Source organism: Martes martes, assembly GCF_963455335.1.
Source record: "Martes martes genome assembly, chromosome: 15".
Taxonomy (NCBI): domain Eukaryota; kingdom Metazoa; phylum Chordata; class Mammalia; order Carnivora; family Mustelidae; genus Martes; species Martes martes.
Genome location: NC_137903.1, coordinates 41,057,438 through 41,083,597, shown reverse-complemented (window position 1 = coordinate 41,083,597; position 26,160 = coordinate 41,057,438). Strand labels below are relative to the sequence as shown.

General features: G+C 38.1%; 1 protein-coding gene across 2 annotated transcripts in view; it reads right to left on the bottom strand.

Moving 5' to 3' along the window:
* RABGAP1L (RAB GTPase activating protein 1 like) overlaps positions 1-26,160 on the bottom strand; it is a 757,100-nt gene that overhangs the window by 621,942 nt on the left and 108,998 nt on the right. For both annotated transcript variants that reach the window (XM_080824387.1, XM_080824388.1), the window contains exons 8-10: positions 10,115-10,181; positions 4,044-4,146; positions 1,103-1,269 (exon numbers count right to left, since the gene is read on the bottom strand). In XM_080824387.1, the coding sequence (XP_080680513.1) occupies positions 1,103-1,269; positions 4,044-4,146; positions 10,115-10,181 (337 nt within the window). The remainder of the gene's footprint in view (positions 1-1,102; positions 1,270-4,043; positions 4,147-10,114; positions 10,182-26,160) is intronic.

Genomic DNA, 26,160 nt, shown 5'->3' with positions numbered 1-26,160 from the left:
AAGATACTCAAGAGGCTAATATTTTGAATACTGTTCATATAATCTTCCTTAGAATATGCTACCAAAAAAGGGAAATAATCCAAATAGTAATAAAAGTTGTATCAAACCATCACTGATAATTTTATGAAAGACAAAAAACACAGTAATTTCAAAATATGTAGTATATGAAGCCTAACTGAGCAATGGCAATTTTTTTATATGAAAATGGGTAAGCAGCTTCTTTATCTGTTCTCTGTGCTGATACTTGCTTTTACCACATTACATTTCACATATTGCAGTCTATCAACCAGCAAGCATGATTAAATTTGGGAAATGGCAGTACTAAGTAGTATATAAAGGATTTCCATTATTCAAATAGAGCATTTTACCCTCATTTCACAAAACAGACCCTATTACGATTCAAATTACTTTTCACTAGCACCGTCTTCCTTCACTACAAAACAAAAATTATGTATTTTACCGACTAACATTGCCTAATTTAAGGATGTCAGAGAAACTCCACTTTTGTTAATTTAGTATTAAAATACTTTTATGATCTTACTGATAAGTCACACAATGTATTCATATAATATTTTGGTAGAAATAACTACGAAAATTAATCCCAGGTGTTACTTGGAAATTTTTTTCATTATAACTTTATAAAGATATGCTATTTCTGTGCCCTGTCTTTTTGGTTCTAAATAAATATATATAAAAGGATGTTGTTTTATACATATAAATCAGTATTTCTCTTAAGTATGTGGATACTTCACAGATACACAGTACAAGTTTCTAGTGAAAAGAGTACATACTTATTAAACAGAACTGGGTTTTTTTTTTAATTTACATGAACTAGATGTAGATTTTTCAAATATTCTATTGGTTGACTCTATCACTTGATTATTTGAGAAGTTTTTGTCACTTTTTATCACTACTTAAGAAATTATCTTGGTGTTAAAAAAGAACAGAAAATGTGTTATGGTGAGTGCCGTGAAATGTGTAACCTGATGATTCACAGACCTGTACCCCTGGGCAAATAATATGTTATATATTAATAAAAATAATTTTTAAAAAATAGGAAAATATATATAGGTTATTACAAGTAAAGAACAAAAGATCCTACCTGTTTCAACCTCATGAAGAAAGTCTCCGTGAAAGTCTTCCTGCTGAAATACCAAAACCGCTCATTCGCAGGGTACACACGTACTACTGTCTCCAGAAGGAAGCGCACAGGCTCCACGACCTCTGTGACAACCATATCCACTGCCACCGTCATGTACACTCGCTTATCTGTGGCAGAAATTTACTCTATGTTATGCTGGCTTTGTTGTTAAGTTTTCCCAAGAAGGTTCTTTCCAATCAGATTGTTACTTTCTGTGTTTAACTGTAAATGTTGTATTGTCGCTTTGATTAAATAGATGACCACGTTCTCCAAGTATGTTTCTCAATACTCACGACCCTATCTAAATCAATGGTCAAAATCACCTCTGAAACCTTTATTTTCCTTCCCCAGATCAGGTTCTTAATATAAAAATTAGGTAAAATATTCAGAATGTCTTTTAAACTAAAACTATCTTTCCAATTTCCCAGAACGCCTCTAGAAATTCATAGGATTTGTCCTTTTATCTTATAAAAAGAGATAGAAGAAATTATTTACTTTGGTGAGTTGCACGGAAAGAATTGTCAAATCAGAAGAGACTCTCAACCTTCACTATATTAAGTTTGTATTGGAACATGTTATTTAAATGAATATTTAAATGTTGTATGATTTAAGGGAAGTCCCTGGAAATCTGTTGGGATCCTCGTTGTCCCCTCACCACATGCTCAGGAAAATCACTAAGGCCCTGATGAAATAGTTCTGTACAGTTACAGATCTGTATCAGAGCCTGGCAAGTAGTTTTAGGCAAGAGTATAGTGTTATCAGTCAAAATTTCAGTTATTTTTAAAATGTTTACTTGGCCACAGCCTTCCTTTAATATGAATCTAGAATCTTCTGGGCTAGTGTCTATTGGTTTTCTTTAGTTTCAACATGATAGGTTGAAATATGGGTTTCATTTTATTTATCCTGCTTGAGATTCAGTGGCGGGGGGGGGGGGTCTTTTTCTTCTTCTTTTTTTTTTTTCTTAAGTAGGCTCCATGTCCAACATGGGGCTTGAACTCTTGACCCTGAGAATAAGAGTCTCACTCTACACTGACTGAGCCATCCAGGCACCCCTCATTGGGTTTTTCAGTCTGTGGTTCGGCTAATCCATATCGTCTTTGAAATATTTTTAAAATTTACTTTGTCCAGCATTTTTAGTTCTCAGTTAAAGTTCAAATAAACAAGCCCATCATTAGAAGAAACCTTCAACGATGTTTTTAAAAAAAAATTATACAACATTTATACACATCAACTGTACTTCTATTAATATCAAATTCAACAAAAAATGATTACATTCTTTCTAAATAAATTCTACCTGCCAATTTAAAAGAAACAAGGATTCTCTAGACATTGTACTTGCCCCAGCAGGCCTTAGAAGTCCAAGGGGAGTACTGTCAAAGTTTAAGAGGCAATAACACAAAACATAAAACAGAATACACAACTTGGTGGTTTAGTGAAAAGATCCAAGACATTTCATCTCCAGAACTTCAACTTCCTCTGTAAAAAATCAAACTCTGATACATGAATCCTCTGAGTAATTTATAATCTCAAGGATATCATTTGGAAATTTTAGAAATCTGCTGTTTTTTCTGCCACATGAAACAATTTTACATTTAAAATACATTATCTTGGGGTGCCTCAGTGGCTCAGTTGTTAAGCATCTGCCTTTGGCTCAGGTCATGATCCCAGGGTCCGGTATCGAGCCCCACGTTGGGCTCCCTGCTCGGCGGAGAGCGTGCTTCTCCCTCTCCCTCTCCCACTGCTTGTGTTCCCTCTCTCACTGTGTGTCTCTGTCAAGTAAATAAAATCTTTTAAAAAATAAAATAAAATACATTATCTTTAGAGTAAGAATATTTTTTTAAGACTTATTTATTTCAGGGGCACCTGGGTGGCTCAGTGGGTTGAGTCTCTGCCTTTGGCTCGGGTCATGATCCCAGGGTCCTGGGATCGAGCCCCACATCGGGCTCTCCACTCGGCGGGGAGCCTGCTTCCCCCTCTCTCTGCCTGCCTCTCTGCCTACTTGTGATATCTCTCTCTCTCTCTCTCTCTGTCTCTCTCTCTCTCTGTCAAATAAATAAATAAATAAAATCTTTAAAAAAAAAAAAAAGACTTACTTATTTGAGACAGAGAGCGCACATGCATGCATGTGCACACACGAGGGGGAGGAGAGGCAAAGGGAGAAAATCCTAAGCAAGCTTCCCCTGAGATTGGAGCCCCACACAGGTTTGATCTCATAACCCAGGAGATCATGACCTCAACAGAAACCAAGAGCTGACCACCCAACCAAGCCCACCCAGGCACCCCAAGAATATTATTTTAATATAATATTATAGAAAGTTTATTTTAATAGAGGAAATAAACTTTAAAGTACATAATCCCTTAATAGAAGACCAAACAAGAGCACCTGGTGGCACAGTTGGTTGTGTCTGTCATTGCCCTCAAATAATTCTGTGATAACATATGAAACACAAACACCAAATACTTTCTACGTAATCTAATAAAACTAATTCACATACCTTTAGGATAGATTCATTTGAATAGTGGATGTTTCCTCCATAAATGCATAAAGTATTAAAAAACTTTAAAATCTAGGGGCGCCTGGGTGGCTCAGTGGGTTAAAGCCTCTGCCTTCTGCTCCGGTCATGATCCCAGGGTCCTGGGATCGAGCCCCACATCAGGCTCTCTGCTTGGCAGGGAGCCTGCTTCTCCCTCTCTCTCTCTCTGCCTGCCTCTCTGCCTACTTGTGATCTCTGTCTGTCAAATAAATAAATAAAATCTTTCAAAAAAAAAAAAAACTTTAAAATCTAAATGAGAATAACTTCATTTTAAATAAGCACCAGAATTTTTAAAAACGCAGCAAAACAACATTGACCATAATATAAAATTTAAAGCAAGTAATAATGAATCCTATGAGAAAATTTACCTTTCGGGGTTTCTTCATTAAGTGCCAGAAATATTGGTACATTGGGGTTCCACATGCCAGTAATAACGTAAGCCCTCCCATCATAGCTCTTTCCCATGGATTCCTGGAAAAGTTCAGAGAGAAATCACTGAGAATATACATATCAAGAAAATCACCATTTTAAGTTATATCTTACTTTAAGCAATCAAATTTATTAACATTTGGACTTACAATCAAATGGGATTTTGGGGGGTAAAATTTTTGTCACCCTATGAAAGCATTTCTTTCAATATTAAATTCTCTTACAGCTTTCCTCAGAGTTTCTATTTAGATGCACATACCTCTTGGCTAAAAGAAGGTACACCTTTATATGCTGACTCACAAAAGCAAATTGGTATGAAGTTATATTTAGGTTTATCTTAGGCTGCTTGTCAAAATTTCACATACTTAAGCATACGAGTATGTCCAGTTTCCATTACAACTATAGTACAGATCTCACTGAAGATATTTTAACTGAACTAATAGCTCATCAAAGGAAAAGCAATTAGTATTTTACTTCCATTTTAATTTATAATATATTCTTAAAATATTCATTTATCACAACACCTCTCAAATTTGAAACTTTTCTATCATCTATATATGTGTACACTTTCTTACGATCAGTAATCAATGTTAGGAGACTAATAAAGGTTTGTAGTCAACACCCAAGTTGACTGTTTCCCTTTTATCTTTTTACTTGCTCCCTCCCCCACCTTCTGTCCTCCCCTTCTTCATCTCCTCCACCCCTTAAGGTGTCCACCCAGCGCACTCCTGACTCTCACTGAAGCAGCCAGCAACTCCTATAGTGAAAGCAGGAACCCATACAGTTGTGTGTATGTATTACGTGGCGGGGGAGCAGTTAGAGGTGTTTCCATGGGAGAACAGCACACAGCATATAAGCATGCGCACGTGCAAGAAAATGCTGTTTACAGTACTTTAAATTCTCTGTAGCCATTTCCTCATATTATGAAAAGAGAGTGATGAAAGGGTCAGACGAAAACAAAGAGAAAAACTTTTTTTTTCAATTTTACCCCCACACAGATGGTGGTGATTACAATATCTATTTTCCTAGTGTATTGGTGGTCAGCTTGAGTGTAGGAACCCTGAGTTCTGGAGATAAAGTACACTCAAGGCCGTGTAAAGGACACTCACACAGCACCTTCACCACATTCATATATTCATCTTCATTCTCAGTCTCCACCTCTCTCTCCCTCCCTCCCTATGCTTAATCCTCTCTACCTTCTCATTAGACCCCCATTCAGAACGAGAATCTGGCCCCCAAAAAGCCCAATCCATTTCTGGAGAGAGCTGTGCTGTGCCTGAGTCCAAGAAGATAGCTAGTCCAATCAAAATATTTCTTCCAACTGACAAATACGAAGCAAAGTGGGCAGTTAGCAGCGGAGCTGAAAGATTTTAAGAAGTCAGGCCCTGACAGGCCACACATCAAATGAAGTGACAAGGTAACAGAAATGATAAAGTAGGAAAGACTATATAAAGAACAGCAGAGTACTGGGAAATTGCTAATTGGTAAGAGAGAAATGGAGAAAACAAAAAATTCATTAAAAATAATCATGCAGTCCAAATACAAAGGCACATACTGAGAGGCAGGAAGGAGGGAGGAAGAGTGAGGAACAAAGAGAGAAGAGCAGAGATGGGCAGGGAGGGAGAGAGGAGGACAAGGTAGGAAAAGGCGAAAGAAGGAGAAAGGGAAGGTGAAGGAAGGAAAGAGAGAGATGGAGAAGGAGGTACAGAAAGAGAGGGGGGCAGAGCACCAGAGGCAGGAGCAGGCGTGGAAAAAGAGCAGGAGCCCAACCTACAAAGAGACTCAAAGAAAGAGTAAGTCAGTCTCTGGGGGGAGGTGAGGCAGACAGAAGAGTCTAGATAGCAGAGACCACTCTGCAGGTTTCCATACGATTTCATGAAGATCAATAACCTCTTCTGTCTCTAAGGCGCTCTAAGTGCATCTTTGTCCCTTGTAACCATAACAGCCTAATTCAACAACCATAGTTTTATGTCTTTGTAGTCCTCACAATACACCACCACACTAACACTGTCTTACACATCAAAAGCCCTCAATACAAGTTTCTCCTCATCAAGTATGGCATTTTTGTTTCTGAACTAGACATTTCCATTATACAGCCTGGCTTGCTCCCAGTCTCTTATAAAGATACTTCTTGGGGCTCCTGGGTGGCTCAGTTGAGTGTCTGACTCTCTTGGGGTTGTGGGATCAAGCCCCAAGTCAGGCTCACACTCAGAGGAGAGCCTGCTTGAGGATTTCTCTCCCTCTGCCTCTGTCCCTCCCCTGATCACTCTACCTTTCACTCTCTCTCTAAAATAAATACATCTTAAAAAGAGAGAGAGAGAGAGAGAGAGAGAGATACTTCTTCAACTATCTTTGCTGAAGAGTTCCTCCTGACTCAAGCAGGGCTGACAAAATCAGGAACAGCAGGTAAGGGACATCTGGACAACAAAAGTCTCTGTCCAAACTAGGCCAGGGTGGAACCACTAGATGCCCTCCTCCTAGGAAAATAAATTAGGAAATACAGACAGAATGTGGCAGTTTGTAGTAGGAACATGGGCAGAAAAGCCATGAGGGAGAGGCCAGGGAATCACAGAGTAAGCCACAGATGAACTACTGTCAAGTAATGAGCAAGCTTAAGCTATGAGGTCAAGTAGGCAGATGGTGGGGTAAAGCAGACACATGGTGCTGAAAAGACATAACACACAGAAAAGGTTAAAAAAAAATGTAGGTTCATAATCCATCCATTCTTTAAGCAAATACAAGCTTACTCTAAGTCATGGTCTTTGCCTGTAAGTATCCAGCAAAGAAAACAAAACCAAATGATCCTGACTCTAGAGAACTAACAAGCTAATGTTTTCCAAAAACCCGTTTGTGACCCATTTGTGGATCCTAAAGTCAATTTAGTACATTATGACAAGGCTTTTTAATAAAGTAGAAGAAAAAAATAGCAGAGTTCCTTACAAGTGTAAGGGGTAAGAAGTGTTTCATGAAAATCTTACTGCTTTTTTACACATACAGATTACAAGCTTACTGGATCACAGTGTAATCGTATATATAACTGTGAGACCAGCTACTAGTCTAGTGTCAATAAATGGTTAACTGTAAAGATCCACAAACTTTCTGAGGCGTTTCTAGGACTTTTAAATTGCATTCCAGTTCCAAGAAACCTGGCTCTACTGAGTTTTCAGCTCTTGGAACCTTGCTGTTAGGCTTTCCCTAGTTACATATAGGGAAGCAAACTTTGCCACACAAAATTTATCTCTTTGGCATGTGGGTTATTTTTAGATTGCTTATTTAAAAAAAAAAAAAAAAGGCTGAGGAAGAACCTTTGACCTCCCCCTTAGGGTCACCCTAGATAACTACAGTATAAAATAAAGTAGGTGAGGTAGTCAGGGAGAAAATGGGCAAAGTCTGTTTGTTAAAATTCCTATGTCCCATTGTTTCTGAGTGGTCTCACAAACATGTTTACCAAACATTTACTTTTCTCATCTTCTTTGAATTATCTTCCTTCCCTCTGAAGTCTTCAACTTCTAACCCTTCTCCTTAGCTTAGAATGGCATATAAGCCTCGTTGTCTGACTGCCTATAGACATCATATTCTTATGGAGCACCCATACATTTGTAATTAAATTCAGTTTTCTCCCGCTAGTCTGTCTCTTGTCAATTTAATTCTTAGACCAGCCAAAAGAACCTTGAAGGGTAAAGGAAAATTTTCCCTCGCCAACAGTATCAAAAATATTCTCACTACTGGAAGAAAACGGAATCTCTTATTTGTATCCCCCAAAACCCAATTTTATTTATAGAAGACTTTGTTTATATACTATATATAATACTATGTATATTTTGTTTATATACTCTCTCTCTCTCTCTCTCTATATATATATATATGAGTGATCTAGCTGTTTGACTAGAAAATTATTTTCACTTATAAATAGGACTTTCTCTTTCATGTAGATCTTATACTAAATTAAATGTATAGATTTATAAAAGGTCTCAATTCGGGGCGCCTGGGTGGCTCAGTGGGTTAAAGCCTCTTCAGTTCAGGTCATGGTCCTGGGGTCCTGGGATCGAGCCCCACATCGGGCTCTCTGCTCAGTGGGGAGCCTGCGTCTTTCTCTCTCTGCCTGCCTCTCTGCCTACTTGAGATCTGTCAAATAAATAAATAAAATCTTAAAAAGTCTCAATTCATGTTATTAGAAAATATTCAAAGGGAAGAAAAGTCAGCATTGTTTAAAAATTATTCAAGATAAACAGAAAAGTCTCACAAATTCTAAAATTAAATATAATTGCAGGATTTTCCAAAGTTTATCAGAATCAAGTGTAAGAAAGTGAAATTTGTTTTCAAAGTATTCACATATTTGAATGAGTCAGAAGAATATCTTGCTCTAGAGGACAGAACTAAAACTAATTAGGCAAAGTTATAAGGAATATGATTTTAGGTGATTATAAGGAAATAACTTTGTAATAACCAGAATTGTCCCATAGTCTTCATTATAAGTAATGTTCCTTTTTATGAAATGTAGTCTAGCCAAAGCTCAATAACCATGTATTAAAGATAGCACAAAGATCAATAACAAATCACAATTCTTGATAATTGCAGAAACAAACCCTCCCACTTCTACCAACTATTTGTTGAACAGAAGCTTCAGTGCTGACCAGCCCTTTGATTTCAATATGGACTCTTCAAAGTGGAGGACTGCTCTTCAAGTAAGACACTCAAGAACAGGGGGCCTCAGAAGTTCATGCCAATCTGTAACTCTATAATCTGCGTTTAGGTTTTATTTAAAAAAAAAAAAAAAGTCTCTGCCATGGTTTCACCTTAATCTTTTAAACTCTGAAAGACCCTAAGACCTAGGAACCTGTGTTATGAACTACCTCCTCATGGAATTTTCAGGACTCCAAAATGCTATATGGCTTACCTTAGGTAAAACCACCTGTATTACTGATATGTTGTAAAGAGGGATGGAAGAGAGGTGGATCAATAGCTAATTCGTCTCACATTCAGTGTAACTTTTCGTGAAATGCTTCCTCTACATCTCTGTGGCTCATTGTATCAACGCTAGGAGAGCACTTAACCCACTGCCCTAGTTACATACTTAAGAGATCTGTTTTTTATCAAAAATCTATAAACCCACAGATGCTAAGAGCTATGTTTTACCATATCTGTAAACCCAGCACTTCCCACAATGCCTGCGCTGAACAAACCATTTCCAGTAGGACCACTAGAAAATCAATGTGACATTAGCATGATATAACCTAAAGAAAAAGTTGATAGAATTGGTGCTATTTAATTGACATTTTTAAAACTCAGCTGAAAAGATTAAAATATGTAGGACTTGCTGTCACTAAATATAAAAATCCCAGTTAAGTCACTTTATATTTTACTATTTCATACTTACTTGATACTCTAAGATGACCTTCCTACAACATTTCTAAATCACAAAGTAAATATATTCATTAAGTGCAATATAGAAGGTATTTCTGTTTAAAAGTTAAGAAAGTTTGCTATTTTTACATAAAATACCAACTCTCAAATATATATTAACCTTTAAGAAAATTATTTAAATAAATACCACTCCTACAGTAAATATACTTTGCTAAGGACAGGTAATAAAGGAGAATAAATTCAGAAAGAGAAATGTTTTAAAGAAAACAAAAGCATTCATTACAGTACTCAAATTAATAACAGTGCATTAAAATAAATGAAAGGCACCATATTCACTCTGGATATGCCTGTTATAATCATGTACTTGTTATTTTTGGCTCAAAGAAAAGACATCTTCCTAAGAACCCAAAGAGATGAATAAATGGACATTGCCACAACACTATCCTTTTATTTGCTTCCAATTTGCATAGGAGTTTTTGGTAGAAATTTTTCTAAATCTCTCCCTCATAAGTAAATTACTACTACCATACAGATGAAAGTTAGAAACAATTTTGACAATATGACAAAATTTTAAAATAGAAAATACTTCTAAAATATAAATTAACTATCATCTATACTTGGTTAATGTGCTTAAGGTTATCATTACCATATCCAGTAAATGCATGTCACTGTTCTTCACGTTTCGACCTGGGCTTAATAACATTCCAAAACATCTGAAAACATTGGGGGGGAAAAAAAGGACAAATAAGGTATCAAGAATATACAGAAGCCCAGTGAGCAAAAAGCCTTTTTATAGTAACTATACAATCTGACCTCTGTACTTACAAATAACCTTAGTTTTTTAAAAGAAACACCACAAAAAAGAATTAAGATACATAATAAAACTGCATAGAAATAAGTTATTTAAATTCCCAAATCTTTATTTCTGCATGTAAAAGATTACCAATGATCAGAAACTGTGATAAAAATGGCCACAAATTACTGACTGAAACAAAATACAGTCGTAAAATATGAATTTGTTCCTAGATAGAAACGAAACTTTATTTATTTGCCTTGGAGTTATTTCAAACCTATAAGTCAAAATCAACTATCCCAATTAAATAGTAAAGGAGATTAAAAAAAAAATAACGAAACTGTGCTCACTCTTTGTATCAAGCCAGATTAACAGAAACAATTACCTTGGCCTTCAACATTCATTTTCACTGAGTAGCCTGTTAATATTTATTATACCCTAACTTTGAAAAAAAAGTTATATGAAACTCATTAATAAATGTGCCATTATATTAGTGAAGATATTATCCAACATACTATATATAGGAATAACTACTTACTTTGTTCTGTGCTTCCTGATGCTACAGAAGCTTTAGGAATCCCATCTACTACATCCCCTACGACTTTATTTGTGAAGGATTTTCATAAGGTCTAAATTCAGCTAAATCCAATATTTTTATATGTTAGGTTATTATTAATTCTGCTTTTTAGTAAGAAAAGTAGAATCTAGAGAAACCCAACAACTTACTCAAATTCTCTTGCCTCTTAAATAACTTGTAAATCTAGAGACAATCTGATCTGTCCTCAGTATCCCTCTGCCAACAACACATACCCACACTTACTAGAGTGTTTTTACTGTAGTTTTCCAACATTTAAAAGTATGCTATGGAACATTTCGCACAGTAGTAGAGAATGTAAATAAATAAATTCTGTTAACATTTTTTTAATTTCAAAATACTGACAACTGACATGTCACTACGTAATCTGATCCTTGTTATTTTCCAAAGGTTTACTTTTTTAGTAGTACATCTTGTTCTTCCATGAACAAGGTGAGACCTATCCCAATATGAATCTAGTAAGTGGTAAAGCAATATATACTTCCTGTTAGTATTTGAGGATACCCTGCACAAGGATCTCTTTTGGCATCCAAAAACAATAGAGTACATGAAAAGATAAAGTCACTGAGATCTGAAGATAACTTTCCAAACATATTACTGTACCACCGAACAAAATGTAATATACACTGCCATATACTATAATCTATACACTGCTATAATCTCCCAGTGAACTCCTATAATAAATACTCCAAATTAAGTGTTAATTATGCAATTCATTGTACTATCTCTTCTACCATTGCCTTAAATACTTGCTAAGCAAAATAAAAAGTGAGGGGTACCTGGGTGGCTCAGTGGGTTGGGCCTCTGCCTTCGGCTCAGGTCATGATCTCAGGGTCCTAGAATGGAGCCCCGTTTCGGGCTTGCTCAGTGGGGAGTCTGCTTCTCCCCACCCCCTGCCTGCCTCTCTGCCTACTTGTGATCTCTGTCAAATAAATAAATAAAATCTTAAAAAAAAAAAAAGAATAAAAAGTGAATTCTTTTTTCAGATAAGAAATTTGGTCCCTCCAACTAAAAGGTCAGGTCAGTGAGGACAGAAGACTTCTCTCACATTCCCTTCATGTTTTGCTTTGGCTTGTATCTCTCATGGTTTTTTTGGTGTTTTTGTTTTTTGTTTTTTTTTTTTGGAAGAACAATTTTCTATATTGTAGAATTTTTAAGTTGCAAAACTATTATCTACTTACTGTAAAAAAGTTAATGGATGCCAAAATGGAAAAAGAAAACATAAATTTATCCTTTTCTCTCTAATATCAGCCACCTTAAGAACTAACATTAACAATTTAGTATGCATCCTCCCTACATTTCTTTTTGTTCTTGAAGACTTAAAAGATTTTTATCATTTTGTTTGCCAAGCACTTGCAGGCAAATAATGAAATTGGTACAATTTTATATTTTTTTAATATTCCCATGTTAAACTCTATTGCAAAAAGAGCCTTGGAGGTTTAGGTTTTCCTTAAATGGCAACAGCTATCACTTTATTTTGATGATCTTTGATGTGGTGATCTTTTCCCGGGTTATAAATAAAAAAATCCTGCCACCAGGGCAACTGGCTGGCTCAGTCAATTAAGCATACAACTCTTGATTTTGGCTCAGGTCACGATTTCAGGGTTGTGAGATCAAGACCACATTCAGCACAGCATCTGCTTGTCCTTCTCCCTCCTCCTCTCTTCCTTCCCTCACCCCCCACTGTGCTCTCTCTTCTCTTTCTCAAACAAATAAAAATGAACACTTTTTAAAGATTTCATTATTTATTTATTTATTTGAAAGAGAGAGAGTCAGGAAGAGAGGGAACACAAGCAAGAGGAGTGGGAGAGGGAGACACAGGCTTCCCGCTGAGCAAGGACCCCCAATTCAGGGCTTGATCCCAGGACCTCAGGATCATGACCCGAGCCGAAGGCAGACACCCAGTGACTGAGCCACCCAGGCGCCCCAAAAATAAACTCTTAAAAAAAAAATCCTGCAACCAACCAGTAGTGTGACCTTGGAGAAAGGACCTTACACCCACCCCCCCATTTAAAAAATATATATTTTATTTATTTGAAAGTGAGAGGCAGAAAGAGAGAAAGCACCAGTGAGAGGCAGAGGCCCCACTGACACGGGGTTCAGGGTCTATCCCAGAACCCTGGGATCAAGAGCAGATACTTAATTGACCAAGCCACCAAGATGCCCCAGCACCTAACCCCCTTGAGCTTCCGCTTCCTCTTCTACAAAATGGAAGAGGTATAATACATGAACTCAGAGGAGTTTTTCCAACATGAAAATTGCACAGTTTTTCTCTATGAAGCTGTATTAGTCATTTCCAAATTTATATTTCATTAAAGCACATCAGGTTTCCTATGGAGACAAGTAAGGTCTATTAGGGATAATGTGTCAGTAATTAGATATTATTAGTACCACAAACACCTAATGTGAATATTAAGTATTTCGTTGGGGAGGTCAAAGCATTCAACCTTTCCTTGTTAACTCTATAAATAATATAGAAAACTGCCATCACACCTATTTTCTCAAGCAGCTCATAGTATTAGAGGAGGAAAATACAAGTAAATAGGGAACTAAAACCCGATATGGTAAGTTCTAGGATGGCTGTAGATAGAGAATGTTAAGAAAGCAGAAAAGAGACACACCCAACACTATAATATAGTACATAACGGACCTGACCAAAATTTGAAATCAAACCTCCTAAGAATGAGATGATAATGACAGTATATTAATATTAAATTATAGCATATACTGTTTAATTCCTTAAGTCAGACATTACTGTATTGCTGCATTTACATTTCAAAACAACCTGAATATGAGAAATGACAAACTAGTTTTCATGAAGGTAGAAGGGATTTGTCCGAACAACACAGGTAGTTAAAGGACTGGGATTAGAGTCCATGTCCATGATCCAAAACTGTAGATGTTTTACACATTGTACGCTATCACCTCCCTAGCCTATCAGGAAAGATTATCAACTCCCCGTGTGACCCAGGGCAACTGACACCCCGCAACATCTCACTTTCCACATTTCTGAAATATAAGTGTTACTGGCTCACAAGTTCCCATGTTCATGTAAAGGTGAAATGAAAGCCCTCAGGGTGAAGGTACACTGTGAACTATAAAGCCATGCCCAATTACAAATTATTATTATAACTGCCACTACTACTGTTTTAGAGATTTTATTTATTTACTTGAGAGAGAGTGAGAGACAGTGCACAGGAGCAGAGGGAGAAGCAGACTCCTTGCTGAGCAGCTGGGGACTCAATCCCAGGACCCTGAGATTGTGACCTGAGCCCAAGGCAGACACCTAACCAACAGAGCCACCCAGGCCCCTACTGCCACTATTATTGAAAAAACAAAGTTTAACTTTCCATAATACCTATGAGTTTTTACTCAAAACAGAGTTTTTTCTAGAACCTCCATACTGTTTTCCAGAGTGGCTGCACCAGCTTGCATTCCCATCAACAGTGTAGGAGGGTAGAAGTTGAAAATCGAGCTACCCTATGATCCAGCAATTGCGCTACTGGGTATTTACCCTAAAGATACAAACATAGGGATCCAAAGGGCAAGTGCACCCCAATGTTTATAGCAGCAATGTCCACATTAGCTGAACTATGGAAAGAGCCTAGATCTCCATCAACAGATGAATGGATAAAAAAGATGTGGTATATATATATACAATGGAATACTATGCAGCCATTAAAAATGCAAAATCTTGCCATTTGCAATGACATAGATGGAACCAGAGGGTATTATGCTAAGTGAAATAAGTCAATCAGAGAAAGACAATTATTACATGATCTCACTGATATGAGGAATCTGAGAAACAAGACAGAGGATCACAGGGGAAGGGAGGGGAAAATGAAATAAGATGAAACCAGAGAAGGAAACAAACCATAAGAGACTCTTAATCTTAGGAAACTGAGGGCTGCTGGAGGGGTGGGGGGGAAGGGATGGGGTGGCTCGGTGATGGACATGGGGGAGGGTATGTGCTATGGTGAGTGCTGTAAATTGTGTAAGACTGATGATGGACAGACATGTACCCCTGAGGCAAATAATATATGATATGTCAATAAAAAAAGCACTTTGAACAGTTTTTAATACCAAGTTAGCATCCATACAAACACCAAAACTCAGTGTATCTAGCACTAATGCTTTAGACTTAAGTGATAGGAAAAAGTGACAAAAACCGAAGATGATACGTTAATATTCTGTAACAGCAAACTAAATTGTTTTACTTTTGCTTTCAGCCCATCAAATGATTAAGATTCTATCTACCTCCATGAAGACTATGGATAAAAATGAAGAAGGGAAGAAAGGAAAACAAAGGAGGCAAGTGTCTACCAATGTCAGTTAAGGAACACTGTCTCTTAACTGAACTTTTGCTGTTAAAAATGAAAAAGTGACAGTATGTCAGAAGGAGGTAAACAGAAACACAAAGAAAAGCTGTAAGTCAATCAAATTTTTTCAGAATATCCAAGAACACGAAAAGCTAAATTTTGTAAAAATTAGAATCCCAGTCAGTCTCACACTGAAGGAGTTAAAGCAAAAGACAGTTGAAAAAGCCACCCAGGTGAGAAATGCTGGGATTGTTTTTCCCTCACTAACAGGATCAAGCAGAGATAGATACACAGGCATTCCTCACTACACGCAGTATGGGGACCCATTATAATAACCCCACAAGCTGAAACCGGGCAAAAGGATGTTATGATCAGTGGGGGAAATTATGATTGTTCTGCAACCTTTATTTTTGTCAAAACTTTAAAAACTCTTTGCTGTCAGTTATAAGTACACAACTGATGGAGAAAAAAAGTAAAACTATTATTTATTTAGTTCTTTGCGATTTAAAACACTTAGAAACATTGACAAAGTGTTTTATTTCTTCAGAAACAATTATTAAGACGAGTTTGAACAGAGTTTGCTTTCTTCTCATATAATTTACAACAAGAGTAAGCATTTTTTCTATGCCCTGGTAAAATTCATATTCTTTTCTGAGTTTGAATCAGCTTCCAATATTTTATCCTTTGCACTTTCAATGTTATGAAATATCTGAGGGTTCCTTTAACATGAAGTTTTTGCTGGCATTTCCTCCAGGACATGCTTCCTTTTCATCACAATCACTTTCCTTACTTATGCTGCTAAATTCATCCTCACTGCGTTCCTCTGGCTGCCTATGCAGATTCCACTGAACAGTGGCAACGTCAACATTCCCAAGGTTCTATTTCTTTATAATTCCATTTATGTCTGATTCGAATCCTGCAAAGTTTTTTGTATACTGCAGTAAAAGTTCTGCCATGCCATATGCATACTATTCATTGTTGTTTCCTGTCATGATGCATGAATTTTTTTAAAATTTTGTTTTATTTTTTCATTGTTCCAAGATTCATTGTTTATGCACCACACCCAGTGCTCCATGAAATATGCGCCCTCCTAAATACCCACCACCAGGCTCACCTATCCCCCCACCCTCTCCCCTCCAACACCCTCAGCTTGTTTCTCACAGTCCACAGTCTCTCATGGTTCATCTCTCCCTCTGATTTCCCCTAACTCACTTCTCTCCTTCTCTCAATGTTCTCTGGGTTACTCACTGTGCTCCACAAGTAAGTGAAACCATATGATAACTGACTCTCTCTGCTTGACTTATTTCACTCAGCATAATCTCCTCCAGTCCCATCCATGTTGATACAAAAGTTGGGATTCATCCTTTCTGATGGAGACATAATACTCCATTGTATATATGGACCATATCTTCCTTATCCATTCGTCTGTTGAAGGGCATCTTGGCTCTTTCCACGGTTTGGCGACTGTGGCCATTGCTGCAATGAACACTGGGGTACAGATGGCCCTTCTTTTCACTACATCTGTATCTCTGGGGTAAATACTCAGTAGTGCAATTGCAGGGTCATAAGGTAGCTCTATTTTTAATTTCTTAAGGAATCTCCACACTGCTTTCCAGTGGCTGGAAACAGTGGCTGCACCAACTTGCATTCCCACCAACAGTGTAAGAGGGTTCCCTTTTCTCCTCATTCTCTCCAACACTTGTTGTTTACTGTCTTGTTAATTTTGGTCATTCTAACTGGTGTAATCTATACTTTCAATGCCATCCCAATCAAAATTCCACTGCCATTTTTCAAAGTACTGCAACAAACAATCCTAAAATTTGTATGGAACCAGAAGAGACCCCAAATTGCTAAGGAAATGTTGAAAAAGGAAAACACAACTGGGGGCATCACACTGCCTGATTTCAAGCTTTATTACAAAGCTGTGATCACCAAGATAGCATGGTAGTGGCACAAAAACAGATACACAGACCAGTGGAACAGAGTAGAGAGCCCAGATATGGACCGCAACTCTATGGTCAACTAATCTTCGACAAAGCAGGAAAAAATATCCAGTGGAAAAAAGACAGTCTCTTCAATAAATGGTGCTGGGAAAACTGGACATCTAAGTATAGAAGAATGAAACTTGACCATTCTCTTACACCTTACACAATGGATAAAATGAAATGGATAAAAGACCGCAATGTGAGGCAAGAATCTATCAAAATCCTAGAGGAGAACATATGCAGTAACCTCTTCAACATTGGGCACAGCAACTTCTTTCAAGACATGTCTCCAAAGGCAAGGGAAACAAAAGCAAAAATGAACTTTTGGGACTTCATCAAGATCAAAAGCTTCTGCACAGCAAAGGAAACAGTCAACAAAACAAAGAGGCAACCCACGCAATGGGAGAAGATATTCGCAAATGACAGTACAGACAAAAGGACTGACCATCCAAGATCTATAAAGAACTCCTCAAACTCAACACCCCCAGAAAACAGATAATCACATCAAAAAATGGGCAGAAGACATAAACAGACACTTCTCCAAAGAAGACATACAAATGGCTAACAAACACATGAAAAAATGTTCATCATTAGCCATCAGGGAGATTCAAATCAAAATCACATTGAGATACATGAATTTTTTTAAGATTACTTATTTGAGAAAGCGAGAAAGAGCACACATGTGGGAGGGGGGCAGAGGAAGAGGGAGAAAATCCTCAAGCAGACTGCCCACTGAGCATGAAGCCTGATGCAGGTCTCGATCCCAGGATCCTGAGATCATGACCCGAGCCAAAATCAAGAGTTGGACACTCAACCAACCGAGCCACCCAGGCTCCCCGCATGATTGTGTTCAACTGCATGCTTACATCATATTTCTTCCAAACTCAGCTAAAGAAACTGCATGATCTCCAGTCTTGGAAGTATCACTCCCTTTCAATGTGGCAACAAAATTCAAAATTTTGGCTTGAATGCTAGCAAAACTAACTAGAATTTTTTTTTATTGCAGCCTTTAATCCAAAGTAGAAGTTAATGTTCCATTACAACCCTAAGCAGCTTTCTATTCCTACTGAAACTTAAAGATGACAGAGTGACTTTATTGTGCTCTTTTTATTCACCAGACTTTTTCAGAACGGTTGACACCATTGCTTCATGCAGCGCCTAGAGCTCTTCCTATCTTCATTCTGCTGTCATCATTTCTAAATCTTCTAAGATCATATACAATTTCACTTTCAGCATTAGCACTTTCATTTCTTTGCTGCACATTTAACATTGTTGGCCAATTCTTTGAATTTACATATTTTGGGGAAATGTTACATAGGTTTATCACTGAGAGATAAGGAGGCAACACAGTCACACACTTTGCTATCTGGGCGTGAACTAAGTAACAGATGCACTGTTACCATTTTCAACAGAATTTCAAGGAAGTGATGTGACTAGTTGCTGATCCTGAATTTATGTGGTGAATATGGACTAAAGAGTTAACAACAGAGTTTTCACTTTCTGCAATTACTCAAAATTAATATATCATGATAACAAAAATTTGAACCATGTGGTTGCAGGACTGGTATTATTTAACTAAACCAAAGTAACATAAATTTGTGCATTATCATAACTACAAAACAAGGATTTCGTGTACATACACAAAAGTGCTAAAAATCTAGCCAAGGTTTTGTCTTCTCATGGTAGCAGTCTACCCTGATTCTACAGGCTGCTCTGATTTTCACTTATCACTCAAAACAGTCTCAGTAAAAATAATGATTGTGGTACTAGAGATAATACTGCCAACAGTAATAACAGCAAGCGTTTATTAAGCATTTATTCTGAGTCAGGGACTATTCCAAATATTTTACAGGTATTATCTAATTTTTCCTACCAAAATTCTTAAGAGGTATTATTCACAATCTACAAATTAGAAACCGAAGCACAGAGAAGTTAAATAACCTGGCCACAGTCACTGTAGAGCCAGGACTAAAAGCCAGATGAAGGACTCCATAGTTGGTGATCTTAAAAATTTTACTAACTTCATTGCCTCAGTCACAGGAAGAAGTCTCTCCATTAGGTTTTATAGTTCTCAGCAAAAGAGGTTTAAAAAACTAGCTGTTCTTTTCTCTCCATTTTTCAGGTGGGAAATTTTTATATTTTTCCCCTAAGATTACCTGGAATACTAGGATGGATCACCAGGAAAAAAATAAAATAGATGCTTGGGGATGCCTGGGTGGCTCCATCAGTTAAGCATCTGACTCCTGATTTCAGCTTAGGTCATGATTTCAGGATTGTGGGATTAAGCCCTTCAATAAGGGCACGACATAGAGTCTACTTGAGATTCTCTCTCTCCCTTGCCCTTTGCCCCGCTCCCTTTCATGCTCTCGCATGCGCACTCTCTCTCGCTCTCAAATAAATAAAATCTTTTTTTTTAATATTTAAAATAGATACTTAGGACTGTTTTAGATCTGCTACCAGTGAAAAGAATTTAATCCACAAAGAGGTTATAGGAGAAGAGGTGATATTTTTAAGGCCCTCTTTTTTCTTTTTAAATTATCAACTAATAAACTTTAAGAACATACAATAACCTCCAAGCATAGCATCCTGGAGCAACAATGATCCCATTAACCACAACGTTATGATGGATCAAAATCTGAAATGCAGAACCATATCAAATATGAATACTTTCACTAAATCTTTTCAAATACAAAAGGAGAACTTAGTTATTATACTCAGATAAAAATAGAATATTAAAAATGATTAGAACAAACTAAAAAACTTCAAAATCTAACACTTGGCTTAATTACTGCTAAAAACATTTAGTAAATCAATTATTGTGCTTTATTATTCAACAGGATTAATACAGAAAATTTAGATAATGATATATTATTTGGGCTTTTGCATGTACCAGATATATGCATCAGTATTATTAAAAAGAACTGCTGCAAGAGCCAGTCAGTCCAAGTCTATGAATTCATGTTCCTTTTCTGCTTCTGTTGAGACCTTTCTGCTGCAAGCCTCTGGCGTCAGGTGGTCTGTGGTCCATGACAGACACAAAAGGTTGCATTCACCTACAGTTCCATGCAAGTCAGGTCTGGGTGCCTGACACTCCCGAAAAGATGATCTTTCTCTTCCTGTTATCCACCTGCACTTTCTCATCCCCAGGCCTAAAAGATAACACGGTGTGCCCTGAATGTGCTAACAGAAATAAGATGATGATGGAAAGATTAATTGCAATGGCGAAGGAGAAGTGACCAGGTTTGAACACACCAACATCATTCTCTTCCAATGGGCCATATCTCAGTGAAGAGTAAGTGGTGGCAAGCCCACACCTACACTGATTTGCATCCCAGTGACTGCTTTGCTCTGCCCCATCCATCCTCCATGAGTGCAGAGGTGAATGTCTGGATTCTGTACTTGAGGTTTGCCAAGAAGAGACTGCTACTGCTGCATTAAATATTTAGTTGTATAGAATATAGTTTTAACTAATAGATCTCTTAATCTATTAGTTAATCTATTAGTATAGATTTAATCTATTAGTAGTTTTGGGCTTCCAGAGAAACTGAGCAGAAAGTACAGGGTTCTGAAATACTGTCCCAACCCCTTCCTCTACTATCAACATCCAGTGATACACTTGCTGAACCTAACTGACTCATCATTATCACCCAAAGCCCATACTTGACACAGCGTTCACTTTTTGTGTTATGCAATCTATGGGTTTTGACAAGTATATAATGACTGCCTACATCCACCATTATGGGGTCATCAAAAGAGCTTCACTGCTCTAAAACTTTCATGTTCCATCTACCCAACACTCTCTTCCCTCCAACCCCTGACCACTGATCTTTTTACAGTTTCCATAGCTTTGCCTTTTCTAGAATGTCATACATCTGGAACCAGAGTAGTCTTTTCAGATTGACTTCTTTCATAGAAATATGCATTTCAGGTTCCTCCTTTCCATGGCTTGACAGCCCACTTCTTTCTAGTGATTATTCCATTCCCTGCATGTACCTTGATTTGTTTATTCATTCACATATTAAAAGTCATCTTGGCTGCTTCCAACTCTGGGCAATTATGAATAGAGCTGCTATAAACAGATGAACAAGAAAACAAATGTCAAATGAAGATCTGAAATTGTGGATACATATAAAAATTTGCAATTCAGAAGAGACCTCAGGTTGAGATTAAAAATTTGGAAGTCATTCATTTGTAGATATATTTAAAGTCCTATAAATGAAGAGACTGGATGAGGTAGCTAAGGAGTGAGTGTGGTAGAAGAAAGACTACTAAACTAATGTCATCAAGAAGGAAAAAACTGAATAAAATCTACTGTACAAGTAGAAAGTTGGCCAAGAGCATGGATATTTCATCCAGAGTTATAAGAGAAAAGGCAGAATATGTAGTACAGATGAGAAAATTAGTAGAAAAGGTGATGGCAATATCAAAAGTTCTAGGGTGCCTGGGTGGCTCAGTCATTAAGCGGCTGCCTTCAGCTTGGGTCATGGTCCTGGGGTCCTGGAATCGAGTCCCATGTTGCGCTCTCTGCTCAGCAGGAAGCCTGCTTCTTCCTCTCCCACTCCCCTCACTTGTGTTCCCTCTCTTGCTCTCTGTCAAATAAATAAATAAAATCTTAAAAAAAAAAAAAAGAGTTCTACTACTGTTTCTGTTATCTTCAATAAGAGATCACTGGTTGAGAGTAAACATGGTAGAAGACATGGTGGTCTCTTAAAGAGCAGGTGTGAAACAGCCTAAGAAAGAGACGAAAGGGGCACCTGGGTGGCTCAGTGGGTTAGGCCTCTGCCTTCGGCTCAGGTCATGATCTCGGGGTCCTGGGATCGAGCCCCGCATCGGGCTCTCTGCTCAGCAGGGAGCCTGCTTCTCCCTCTCTCTCTGCCTGCTGCTCTGCCTGCTTGTGATTCTATCTCTCTCTCTGTCAAATAAATAAAATAAAATCTTAAAAAAAAAAAAAAAGAAAGAGATGAAATAGCTTGTCCAGTAAAATGAAATAGGGATGCTAGCAACACAAAGGTACACCTGAGGCTATGGTCATGAACCTCAAGTGACGCCAATCAGCATGGCTGTTTGTCTGTTACTTCCCCAGCTGCATTCAATTCTAACAGGTGTTGGTACAAAGGAGCAGAAAGCTTAGAGATGGCAATATGCCAGGCGAGTGGAAAAATGGAAAAGAGAATAAGGGAGTTGTGGGAGTATAATTTATAAAGATAGATAATGGAATCTAAATTAGGACAGAGATAAGTAAAAAAACCAAACATGAAGTGAGTGGGTGAGGGACAGCAAATCATGATGGGACCACAGATTATTAGTCTCAGTGAGATCAAAGAACTAATGGAATTGAGAAAATGAGAATGAATTAGAGAGATAAAAGGTAGTGATCAGACAGCGGGATACCTTATATTGAGACTATGAAGGGAGTGCGGTCATTGGTAATGACAAATTCTAGCATATGATGGTGGAAATAGGTAGTTGAGGAAGGGAGAAAAGGTCTGTAGACAAGAAGTCAAGAAACTAAGAAGCTAGGTTATTAGGAAAATCATCTACATAGATACTGAAACTGCCATAACTTAGGATAAGCCTAGTAATTAGAGAATGATAGAGATCCAGGGGCTAAAATCTTCAAACAATGATGCGAATCCCAAGGATACGAAGATAATTGCAACAAGAGAGGCTGGGAGATCAGAAAGTCTGAGAGCATGAACTTTGAAGCTGTGAATTTTCAAGGAGGAAAGAGGAAAACAGTCCAGAAGGAGCAGGGACATGCAAGAAGGATACTCATACTTCTCCAGGCCAAAGATACAGGGATGGGAGGAGAGGAAACAGCCATCACTTGAAAAGATTGTAAAGGAAGCAGCAGACTCAGTTGAAAGCCCAGTTTGTATAAAGTGAAGGTAACATTCAGAAATCAGGTTGAGAAAGAGGGTAACTGTGCTGTGATGCGTTATGAGTTCCAGAGTGTAGAATGGAATGTTCCAGAAGTTGGACAAAGGTTGAAGATGAGAGTCAGAAGACAGGATATCCAGGGGATCAGGATTTGAGTACTGATGGAAAACCCAGGAGTCCTGGACTTCTTACAAGGCCTGAAAGAAACAGGCAAAACAAATATATTTTAGCAAAGCTGAAGATTGAGGGTGGGAAGAAGGAGGGTCTTTGCAAGAGCATCTAGAGCTCTGGAATACCGTTTTACTCCAGATCAGGACAACCAAGGTGCATGAGTCAAGGAAGGGGCAGTACTACCAGAAAAATATGGACAACCTTTCCTATTATTGATGGGGGGGCGGGGTAGGAATGGGAACAGAATATATGAGTGTGGAGGAGTTTTGACTTGAAGCACTGAGTTGTACTTAAGGCGATGATTTATTAGAGTGAACAGACACAAAGCAAAATCAGCAAAAGGAAAAGGTGCACAAGGTGAAGTTCAGAGTCCTCTTCCTGTGGATTCACTGAGGACACATTTAATTTCTCCAGCAATGAGTTGTGACATGTGTAAAAAGTTGTTTACCAGGGAAAGTCAGAGACTCAGTGTCCAAGGTTTTTACTGGGAGCTGGTCACAGAGGCATCCTTTGGCTGGGACATAACAAAATTCCAGATTCCAGAAGAAAAGCAAGTGTTCAGCATAAATCATGCTATTTCTACAAACAGTTTAGGTACTCATCAGTTCTGGAAATGGTGGGACCCTTCCTGAAATCCAAGTTTTCAGATGGCTTTCAAGAACCAACCCTACAATTCTGACCTTTAGGAACAGCAGTTTCAGCTCCACTATGTTAACTCTCTTCTGTAGAGCCCTATCTTCATATTTACATTCTAAGTAAGGAGAACTTTAATATACAACAATGTCATCTGTGTGTAAAATAATATAGATTCCTCAGGAGCTCAATTCCATTTAAAAGACTTAAATCAAGTTATATTAAGCTTTGATGAGTTATCAAAAGAGTAACAATCTTCTACAGTATAGTGGAATACTGAAATAACTCAGCAAAATATATGAACTTTAAAGGAAACATGTGAATACCCACATGACAGGGGCATCTAGGTGGTGCAGTCAATTAAGCATCTGACTCTTGATTTCAGTTCAGGTCATGATTTCAGGGTTGTGAGATCGAAACCCACGTCCAGCTCTGCGCTAGGCATGGAGCCTGCTTAAGATTCTCTTTCCCAGGGCACCTGGGTGGCTCAGTTGGTTAAGCGAATGCCTTTGGCTCAGGTCATGATCCTGGCGTCCCGGGATCGAGTCCCATATAGGGCTCCCTGCTCAGCGGGGAGTCTGCTTCTCCCTCTGACCCTCCCCCTTCTCATGCTCTCTCGCTCTCTCTCTCAGATAAATAAAATCTTAAAAAAAAAAAATTCTCTCACCCTAGGGGCATCCAGGTGGCTCAGTTATTGAGTGTCTGACTTCATGGGTCATGACCTCGAGGTCTTGGGACCGAGCCCGGCACTGGGCTCCCCGCTCAGCGGGAAGCCTGCTTCTTCCTCTCCCACTCTCCCTGCTTGTGTTTCTGCTCTTGCTGTGCTGTGTCTCTCTCTGTCAAATAAACAAAAATCTAAAAAAAAAAAAAATTCTCTCTCCCTCTCCTTCTGCCCCTTCTCCCCCTTAAAAAAAAAAAATCATGAGAATAGAAGGGATGAGGAAACATTAAAACACAGTCAAACTAGAAAAAAACAAATTAATATTTAAAGTACAAATGCAAGACTTCACATATAACTTAACTTTCGTTGACTGCCTAATGTCCCACTAAATAAAAATAACATTTTATGTACTACTTCCTCCTCGTCTCTTCAAATGAAACAAAGATCTTCAAAAGAGAAAAAAACAACTTTCATTATAAAGAAGGATAAAACAGTATTGAAGCTATGCTTACTAGTGACAAAATAATTATATTTACAGATACTTAATCCCTCTCCTTGCACCTTCCCACAAAAATAAGTCACACAGAAGAGTCAAATGAAAAAACACTCAGAACGGAAATGGACATACGGCAAAAGTCATTAAATAGTTTTTATCCTTGCCATTATCACTATTATGAAAGGCAAAAAAAAAAAAAAAAAAAAAAAGAAAGAAAAAAAAGAAAAGAAAAAGAAAAACAAAGCCAAAAAAAAAAAAAAGAAAAAAACCACAAAAACAAAAAACAAACAAAAAAAAAACTATCTAAAATAACCAGGGGCACCTGGTGGCTCAGTCAGTTAAATGTCTGATTCTTGATTTCAGGTCATGATCTCAGGGATCATAACGTCAAGCCCTGCATCAGACTCCACACTGAGTGTAGAGCCTGCTTGAGATTCTCTCCCTCTCTCTCTCTGTTCCTCCACCCCCTTATAAAAAAAAAAAAAACTATCTAAAATAACAATTTTCTTCCCAGCCCCCACCCTGCCCAGAAATGTATTTAAAACTTCACCTATGGGACTGGTTGATCTTATCAGGTATTAATTCAATTAGCCAGTCAAGGTCCAATTAGGAGAGAAAACACAGTAAATTGAACAGGGTAAGTTTATTATAAAGAATTACTAACTATAATAGGAGAGTAACAGTAAAGAGAATTCTAAAGAATACCTCAAGTCTAAGGGAGAGTACACCAGGAAAGAGTACTTGGGAGGAGGATCCTCTCCCTACAGCTGGTATTCTGTCCTTACTAGAGAAAGTACGATTGCAGTACAGTGGATGGCAAAGTTTGCTGGACTGTCCAGGCAAAGCTGGGCCACAAGCAAACAGGAAACAGCCCACATAGATGCAGGCAGACAAGTCTGCCAGTACGTGAACAAAGGCAATCAGAGCTCCCGGAGCCAGCTCACTGGCAGAATGGTGTGAGGGCTGAGGCCCACAGTATCTGTGTCTGGAGGTCCACAGGAAGATCTTGCTGAGCCAGGACCGGGATTCTGAGCTCAGGGAGGGAGTGTGTGCACTGGCTGCACAGCTGGAACACACCACTGGATGTCCCAGAATCTTAACAGCAAGAGCAAGAAACCACCACAGCACACCAGAACCAAAGAGAAGACCCATCCTCCTG